The sequence below is a fragment of the Sinocyclocheilus grahami genome, unplaced genomic scaffold, assembly GCF_001515645.1.
Source record: "Sinocyclocheilus grahami isolate Dianchi unplaced genomic scaffold, SAMN03320097.WGS_v1.1 scaffold543.1, whole genome shotgun sequence".
Classification (NCBI taxonomy): domain Eukaryota; kingdom Metazoa; phylum Chordata; class Actinopteri; order Cypriniformes; family Cyprinidae; genus Sinocyclocheilus; species Sinocyclocheilus grahami.
Window position 1 is genome coordinate 520182 of NW_015505722.1, and position 10140 is coordinate 530321.

Genomic DNA, 10140 nt, shown 5'->3' on the forward strand with positions numbered 1-10140 from the left:
AAACCTTTGCAGGTGTTTTGAGTTGATTAGATGATTGGCATGTCACCATATTCTAATTTGTTGAGATAGTGAATTGGTGGGTTTTTGTTAAATGTGAGCCAAAATCATCACAATTAAAAGAACCAAAGACTTAAACAATTTCAGTCTGTGTGCATTGAATTTATTTAATACACGAGTTTCACAATTTGAGTTGAATTACTGAAATAAATGAACTTTTCCACAACATTCTAATTTATTGAGATGCACCTGTAAATTAGTAACAGATGAATATCAAATCGACTTTCGCCCGGATGGTTTGTGTAGTGTGAGCGGATGTCATAGACCTGTCATGGACAGTTGTGTGCTTTGTGTGTATACCAGTGTCTTTATCCTCACAACATGCTCGATTCATTCACAGATCTGGAGAAAGAGAGCTTTATTTCTGAAGTGCCGCTCCAGGGTACGCCACGGTAAAGAGGGCTGAACTGTGTCCATGTGTGTGCTTGCTTGGAGTGAGCATCTTGCATATAATCATATTAGATTTTATTACGCTATTGTGTTGTATTGGGAAACATGAAATGCATGGCAACATGATCGGCTTCTGTAATGTGACTTACGAGTGTGTAAAACTGAATATTATGTGGGAAATGAATGAAATAAAGGTGACTAGGGTGGGACCTCATTTTATCCATCTGTATGTATTGGGTCGGTCGTGTTTGCTACGTGGTGTTTACTGTTGCTATTGCTAATACTTTATTTTAGGATTAGAGGCTTATTTAAATAAATAGCCATAAGTATTAAACTTCAGGATGTAACTCATCCTGCACCATTCGTGCTACAGGCATGAATGAATGAAGTCATGTGGCTTTTTGAGGAGAAGTGCTATAATTGTAGTAAAATTAAAGCTTTTTAAGAACATATTTAGAAAATCTCAATAAATACACATTTTAAATCCACAATTCTATCCCAGAGTTTGGTCAGGCTAGCCTAATAAAGTTTTCAGATGAATAATGCCCATTATTCACTCAAAAAAAGGTACAAAAGCTGTCACTGGGGCAGTACCTTTTCAAAAGGAACACCTTTGTACCCTAAAGAGCCCATATTGGTACCTTAAAGGTATTGGTACCTTTTGTACATTTTTTCTGAGAGTGTTGAAAACAGTTTAGAGAGCTAAAATTGATTTATTTTACCTTGATTTTTGAAACTTCCTTAACATTAAAGATTATTAGCCACATGAGAAACAGTCTCTAAATAAAGACTACATTACCTTCCTTGTATGATAAAATGTCTGTGGACATAAAAGCATCATCATGTTCATTAGCTGTGTTTTTTATAGAGTCTGAGTCTCTAATTGTGTCATGTTACATAATTATATATCTGTGTTGGAGATGCAGTTTTCTGTGGCTGAATGCTGTGCAGCTCATTCAGTCCCAGCCCGATTTACTTAACCACACATATACTTACTCTATATGTCAGCGCAGGAGTGTACGGTTATTATTGCCTGCTTTTTTTACCATATGTTCATCATATGTTCATATGCATCATCTCCAACTTGTAATTACAGGAAATGAAAGAGGGAGAGACCTGTAGTGAAAGAACAGCAGCTGCTCTGCCAGGTCAAACATACTCCTGCTTACAGTAGAGACAGCAGGATGTTAATTTAGAAGATGTTTGCACAGAAGAGTATTTCTATGTGTGCCAGTGAGATCTGTTTACAAAGGGATCAGGCTACATCACTTTTAAAGGGACAGTTCACCCAAACAATAAATTTCGGCCATCATTCAGTTACACCACAGCAGGAAGATATTATAGTACATATAGTGAACAACATGATGTGAGTGAGTACATGATGCCAGAAATTGGACAAAAAGATTTTGGAAACGTATGAGATAGATGTGAGAAAGACCGAGTGAATCAGATTCAGGCCTTATTATTTACATGCTGCTGTGACTCTTTGATGCTGAGGTTTAGTGCTTTTGAAAATGTCACGATCTGTCAATGAATTTTTTCTTTGACATGCAAATGACAGTAGAGATAGCATCGATGTGGAAAATTGTATTGCTCAGCTCATTGTGTTCATAGCTCAGCTTAATAGGTTTGTTCACCTAAATTTGACTGTTCTGTCCATTTTACTGACTTACTTAATCAGTCATATCAATTGGATTTACATTTAGTATATCATAGTCTTGAAGGCGGTCTCTTTAGCCCAGCACAATAGTAACCACAAAACAATGCATTATATTGCTAAAAAAGACCTTAGCAACCACATAGCAACCAAGCTTGCAATAACATAACAAGGTGCTAATAAACATCCATAACTCCTTTGTAACCACACAAAAACTCCATGACAATCACTTTTCAATGCTCTAACAGGAACATACTGTGGCTAAAAACATGCAAAAAAAATAAATGCTAAAATACAGAGATTAAAAAAAGCTGTTAGGTAAATGCAACATGCAACATGGCAAATCAAAAGATTTTTCACCTATAGGTGCAAAAATTATAGCATTTTTTTTACTTGGATTTCATTAACTAGCTGCGTAACATGAACATGACCAATTTAAGTTTATAGGACAACTAAACGATCAATTTAAACAAAAATATACCGTCAACTACAGACGTTGCATCCATCGATTCCGCCATGTTTGTCATTGACGCCCGGGGCTTAAAGAAAATTTTGAGTTTCCCACTCGTAATAACGACTTTGTGGTGGCGTTCATGTGCATTCAACTCGTAAATACGATCTATCCGACATGACTTGAACACACCATTAGCAACCACATAGCAACACCCTAACAACAACACTTGCATCCACACAGAAGACAAAGCATGTGTATTCATATAGCACATTTCCTACACACACACTTTTTGATACCCAAACTTAAATAGTTGTAATTCTTAAATGATTTGGAACACAGATCTAAAATTGATCTGTGATCTTTTAAAGAAGACAATCAGTGAATTATTGCTGAAGTGAAAGCATTTAAAAATAAAAAGAAGGTGTAAAAAGTATTAGAAGTTTAAGTTTACTGTAAAGAAAATGTACTGTACGAAACATTTTATTTTATGTAACTAATTAAATATTGCTATAAAACATGCTATAAAAGCAAAGCCATATGGCTAACTAAGTTATGTTCCAAATTTAAAGTTGATATCACAAAAATTGAGGTTCCTGTGAGAATTGTTTTATGCATTTTCCTGTCATGAATTTATAAATTTATAACAGTACTACTTCAGTCACAAACTAGTCACTAAATATGGAACCCTGAGGACCTTTGCAACAGTGTTTTGTCAAGATTAGAAAAAGTATTTTGATTATAAAATATTGTAGTAAATTTTCTAATATGAGAGTTGACACCGCCCACTATGGGGAGGAGCTCGGTAAAAGGTTTTAAATGTCCATTTCCATGGTAATGCAGTGTCTGATTTCAGAACAGGATGAATTTTGAGTGTTATCTAATTTAGGATGATTACTAAAATATGTGATTTCAAAAAAGGCAATAAAAAATAGCTAGCGAGACACTGACAGTTAACAGGTTAAAGAAAAAGATAAGAACACAAAAGTCAAGATTAAAATCATTTAAGAGCATAAAAATAAATAAGAAATGAAACAAAATGAAGTTGATAGAAATCTGTATTAAAAGGAAAAATAAGGCTGGAAAGGACAGAATTTGAAATAAAATAATACATTGCAATCAGCAAAGCACAATACAGTGTCACCAAACAATACCCTAGCAACTCCATAGCAATGGGCTAAAGAAAATCTCAGAACACCTCAGGAACTGCACAGTTGCAATAGCAACCCATAACACTCCAGCACCGCTCCTGTTTCCTTCAGAACGTGTTCAAATCTAGTGATTACATATGGCGTCTGCCCTGCTGGCACGATGATGATGACATCTCTGTGAGCCCCCTGCTCTCTGTCTCTCTTGTTCCGCTCTGTTAAGGACTGGGCGTGTGTGAATCTTAAAGGAGGGCTGCTCTGCAGAGAGTGTGTGTGTGTGTGTGTGTGTGTGTGTGTGTGTGTGTGTGTGTATGTGTCCGATTAGCTGGGCTGTTGTAGGAAGGGAGGTGGTCTCCATCTCCGGAGACTCCCAGAATCTTGAATGATGCAGCACTTAATAGATAGATTTGAGGTAAAGTCTTTCTTTTTTCTCCATTTCTCTCTTTTCCTTCCATCTCCCGTCTGCTGTTTGTGTAATAACGGAGGAAGATCTCTGGGGAATTTAATACTCAGGGGTCCTGACATTACTATGGATGACTAACGGTAATTGCGTTTACTAATGGATGCTGGTGTGTATTCCTTAGTCGTGTTCTCTAGCAGGGAAGCGTCAGCTGTAGGCTGCTGGTAATCATCTGGAGGTTTTGTTTGTAGAAACAGCCTAAGAAAATCAGCGGTGTTTGCCGGTTAAACCTCAGAGAAATGTTGTTTGGCTTGGTCACATCTCTGGAAGTGGCCATGAGAGAATGTAGAGGTGTTTTACGTCCTGGGCTGGCTTTGTGTTCAGCGGCTGCATTTGTTTGTGTTATGCGTTGTATGTAGGTTATTTTTAGTTGCTGGAGAACAGCTGCAGACTGGCAGGCCTGGTGAGGTATTTTCCTGGCTCTGAGTGAGTCCTGCAGTTGTTTAGCTTTGGCCAGTGTCATTGGGGTGAATATGCCTCTCTCAGGGCTGATCTGAGGTCAGTGCAACTAGTAAACTGTAAACTGTGATTAAAATACAGTTTAAGAAAGATGTTCATGACACTTGCCTGGTGTTGAAGACGTGTGTATCTCTGCAGAGGCCTTTGTATTTGTTTGGATTGAGAGATAGTCAGACTGTCTTGAACAGCAGGTGGCAGCAAACACACTGCTGTATAATCTGATCTGTAGGAGAGGAAGAGAGTTACGGGGCTGCCATTTCAGGCTAATTCTACCTAAGTATTCAGTATTATATTTAAGATTATATTTTTCATTTTTGCCACTAGTATTATGGAGAGAAAGAGGGGGATGGGATTAGAAAGAACCAACAGCTGGGATTCGAACTCGGGTTGCGTGCACACAACTGAGCTGGGTGTCGAGGCTTAGTGAAAGTGTGTACAGATTGGCTGTAGTTTACGGACAAAACTGTCCCTGGAAGTTCACAAAAACATGATAAAAACTTCTATAACTTCAATATATGTTTTCTATGGGAAAAATAAATTCAATGAAAAATAAATAAATACTGAAATAATAAATGTTGGGTTTGGGTTTTTGGGTTCACCCAAAAATGAAAATTGTGTCATTATTTACTCACCCTCAAGTTGTTCTTTCTACTGTTGAACATGAATGATATTTTCAAGAATGGGGGTAACCAAACACCTTGTGGTCCCCATTGACTTCCAAAGTATTTTCATGGGACCTGTTTGTTACCCCATACAACTATGAAAAAAGTTTTCACCTCCAGGCTCTTAATGCATGGTTTTTCCTTCTGGAGCATCAGGGACTGTTTGAACTTTTTGTAATAGATTCCCTCAGTTGTCCTCAGTGTGAAAAGATGGATCTCAAAATCATACAGTCATTGTTGGAAAGGGTCCAAATACGTAAAAGATTCTGGAACATCAAAGAATTTGTGGGACTAGAAGGATTTTTCTGTAGAACAGCGGGCAGTTTAACTGTTCAGGACAAACAAGGGACTCATGAACAACTATAAAAAAATAAAAATAAATAGATAAATAAAATAAAAACAGCTGTGGATCATCCAGATAACAACACAGTATTAAGAATCAAGCGTATGTAAACTCTTGAATGGGGTCATTTTTATAAATTCAGCTATATTTTCTCTTGTGGACTAAATGTAAACGTCTTTTATGTGAAATATCTTGTTCAGGTCACTACTAAATACACATTAACATGCATTTTGTATGATCCCTCTTATTTTGGTAAAATAATTAAAATTTTGCAGATACTGCAAAGTGTACGTAAAATTTTGACCACAACTGTAGATATCCACATTTGCATTTATCCTACTGTAAGACTTTTTGACATTTTTAAATATATTTTGGTATATGAGGGTTGAAACTAAATATATTTTCTATTTAAAAAATATATATTTTATTGAGCTTCACAGATTACAACATATATACAGCGTATATTTAAAATATATTTTGGACACAAAAATATATATATATATTATCCGTGGATGTAGACACTAATACAGTTATCGTTATATATATATATAATCATATATTATCATTCTTGGTGTCAACAAGCTTAGTAAATGCATGACCTCTGTTGAACATTAAAAGTTCTGCAGACACAAATGCATCATCATTTGAGTAAAGGTGCGGTCACATTAGTGAGATTTGACAGGTAAAAATATGTCCATGCATGAAGCACAGCTCATAAAGATGTCACGCGAAATTACGTGACCAACTTAAACCTGGTGCAAAATCTGCAAGTCTTTCCACTCAAGATTCCCAATTTGATAAGGATTCTATTGAAATGACTGGATTTCGGCCGCAAAAATTTGCTGAACATCGGTAAATGTGACTGCATCGAGTCTGGCTTTTATAGCATGCAGCTTGTGCTGATGTATTTGCTCAGGTTTTATACACGCATGAAGCCTGTGTGTGTGTGTGTGTGTGTGTGTGTGTGCGGCAGGATGCTTGTATTGTTTTTGTGGGAGTTAGACAACAGACTGTTATGAACTGGTTTGAAATGTTGAAACTGCAGTAAGACTGTCATGTTTAATAATTAATAAGCCTTCATTACATATAGACAATATCACAGTGTCTGAACAAACACCCAGCTCTGTTTCATTAAGATGATGATATTTTATACAGTATCTTCATATCATGCATGGATTAGCTTTATTACCATTTCAAGGGTTTCAAGAGTTAGAAAACATTATGAAGCTTCAGTACTTCACATAAAAGCTCGACTTTGTTAAAATAAATGTTTGTGTGCAGGTAGATAAGCAGCAGCAGAGCAAGGACTCCGTGTACTTCAGAGATGGCATACGGAGGATAGATTTCATTCTGTCTTACATCGACGACAAGGATGGAGAAAAGAAACAGGTGTGTCATCCACCCAGTTATGTTTCATAGTTGATAACAATTTCTGTTTTACAGGTTTATATTCATATGATAACTTTTGGCATCCTTCTGTGAGTTGTGAGATAATTAGGGAAAAATATTATGATTTGCCTAAACAAATTACTAACTCGTAAACTAATACCCATCCTGCAAAACATTTTTTCCTAACCCTTAGAAAAGGTAATTAGCATTGAGTCAGAGCCGCTTATGTAAGAACTTGCTGTGTGGTTTAATCTCTCTATAGATCTGTTAAAGGTTTATCCGATTGTGCATCCCTTCACACTGCTGATAACACTAGCTGTCATAAAACTGAAGGCATCCTAAATACATTTTCCAGTCATAAATTTTCCACAAAGTTAAAAGTTGTTGCATGAGTTAGTTTCACCTCTTTAGGTGAGTTCTGTACATCTTTGCTTTGATCAGTTTACATAATTTACATCAGATTAAAAAGAGAAAGTTCAGTGTTTGTCATACAGTTTATTTAAAGCATACATTATGTTGCTCATAATGTTTGTCAAAGCCAAATTTTACTTGTAAGTGTTAGTTTTGGACTAACGCTTACAAGTTTGGCATTTATGGTAAACTAAAATATATTTAAATGTCATGTCTATTAAAACCTGAATGCCATCTATTTAAATATATTTGTAATTTCACATTGTAATGATGATGTTGCAATAAAGTACATTTAAAATATCTAAACTTTAAATGTAATATCCAATAGGACTGCAGATACAATTACAATCAAGTTTTTTTTATGCGCTTAAATATGTTAGCTATCACATCAAAACAAGTGCACCTTTTAAAAGTGATTCTTTAAATCATGACAAAAGATTAAAATTTACTTTAAACTAAAACATTTTAATTTGTCATTATTACTGTAACGAATCAGTCCACTGAAGGCGAGAGTAGTGAAGAACCCATGTGCAGTTTATTTACAGACGTGATCCAAACATAAACCGAGACACAGACTTGACGAGGGATGAACAGACTAGACACACCGACAGCGGGTTACAACTTCAATACAAGACAAAGACTATGGGAACATGATGGCTACTTATATCAGACAATGAGGGTCACATGACAAGAACAAACCAATGGGAAACAAGACACATGACTAAGACAACCAATCAGAACATGACACATACACAAAGCAGAGATACATGATTGCAAGGGAAGCATGACACTGACAGCATGAAACAATTACAAAATAAAACATGAACAAGACATGTCCCCCCCCACTGAAGGCCTAGGTGTAAAATGCACGGCCCGCCACTGGTTTATGCCCCAAATTGGGACAACTTTAACTTCATTCATAAAATCATCTCACATCTATCAGATTTAAATACATACAAATACATTTTTGGCAGAGATTTAAGTTGTGTTGTTAACCCGAAATTAGATTATTCTCTGTAACAAATTAGTCCCCTGAAGCCGAGAGTAGTGAAGAACCCATGTGCAGTTTATTTACAGACGTGATCCAAACATCCAAACATAAACTGAGACACAGACTTGACATGAACAGACTTGACTTGGCATGAACAGACTAGATTCACCGACAGCGGGTTACAACTTCAATACAAGTCCAGGAGGGTGGTGGAGTGCTTATCTTGGCCGGGGACTCAGGCGTGGCGGCCATCTTGGCCGGGGACTCAGGGGGAACTGGGGGAGGGACGGAGGGTCAGGCCCATGAAGTGGAGCAGGCAGAGCAGGGAGCCATGGCGGGGCAGGCAGAACAGGGCAGACTGTGAGTTCATGAACGGCCTCCTTGGCCATGGCAGGGCGGACAGTGAGTTTGTGAACGGCCTCCGTGGCCGTGACAGAGCAGACAGTGAGTTCGTGAACAGCCTCCGTGGTCGTGACAAGACAGTCTGGGAGTTCGGAAGCGGCCGCCACCACCTCAGGAGGTTCTGCAGCGGATGCCGCCACCTCTGGAGGTTCTGCAGCGGATTCAGGCATAGGAAAGACCCTTGAAAAGGACTTGTGGATAGGAGAGGCCTCTGAGACAGACTCATAGGCAGGAGATGCCTCTGGGGCAGATTCAAGGACAGAAGAGGCCTCTGGGGCAGACTCGTGGACAGAAGAGGCCTCTGGGGAAGATTCGTGGACAGGAGAGGCTCCTGGAGCAGACTCGTGGACAGGAGAGGACTCAGGAGTGCTTTACCATGCCAGTTAAGTCCAAATTTACTCATGTCATGTCCACCATGTTAAAACCTGCTCACGTCATGTCTGCCAAGCCCACACGCAGCCCACACGCTCAAAATGGCGACCGCCATTACAGGAAGGGCAGCAGAGTGTGGCATGACCTCGAAGACAGCGTTGCTTGAGAGCGCTGACATCACCGGGATGCCTGCAGCTCGCACCGACATCAGAGGTGGATCCATCACACTAGCAATCAGTCTTTTGTTGAGAGCGTAGGGACCACTGGAATGTCAGCCGCTCTCACTGACATCAGTGGTGGGTCCATCACACTAGCAATCAGTCTTTTCAGTCCTCGACCAAGCTCTGCATTCGCATGAGCTTGGGCACTATAGCCCCCCCCAAAAATAATCCTTAGAGGAGAGGCTCAGGCGTGGTGGCCATCTTGGCCGGGGACTCGGGCGTGGCGGCCATCTTGGCCGGGGACTCAGAAGTTCTGTTGTGGCAGGTACTGTAGGATAGCTGTGTTCTTCATCAACAACCCCCACAGTAAATGCAGAGCCACTCAATCGCAATGCATAATTTCTCAAGAGTCCATTGAGGGATATTGCGTGGCATTAAATGTGATATGTTTTTAACCAAACCAAAACGAAAAATGTCTTTCATGAAAGTCCACCAAATGACACAACTTACAAAAGTCTGCCACATAATCCTCTATAGGCCAGCTTCCTTGGCGAAGTCGAATGAGACGATCTGCTGGGTTCATTTTGGTGGTCGTGTATTCTGTAACGAATCAGTTCACTGAAGGCAAGAGTAATGAAGAACCCATGTGCAACTTCAATACAAGACAAAGACTATGGGAACATGATGGCTACTTATATCAGACAATGAGGGTCACATGACAAGAACAAACCAATGGGAAACAAGACACATGACTAAGACAACCAATCAGAACATGACACATACACAA

The 10140-nt window shown here is 38.7% G+C and overlaps 1 protein-coding gene across 2 annotated transcripts in view; it reads left to right on the forward strand.

Annotated features, from left to right (window-relative positions):
• Positions 1 to 10140, forward strand: part of ano5a (anoctamin 5a) — a 49234-nt gene that overhangs the window by 8002 nt on the left and 31092 nt on the right. The window contains exons 4-5 of one of the 2 annotated variants that reach the window (XM_016238576.1): positions 398 to 439; positions 6909 to 7016. In XM_016238576.1, coding sequence (XP_016094062.1) covers positions 398 to 439; positions 6909 to 7016 — 150 coding nt within the window. The remainder of the gene's footprint in view (positions 1 to 397; positions 440 to 6908; positions 7017 to 10140) is intronic. The other variant, XM_016238577.1, reaches the window with a different exon arrangement.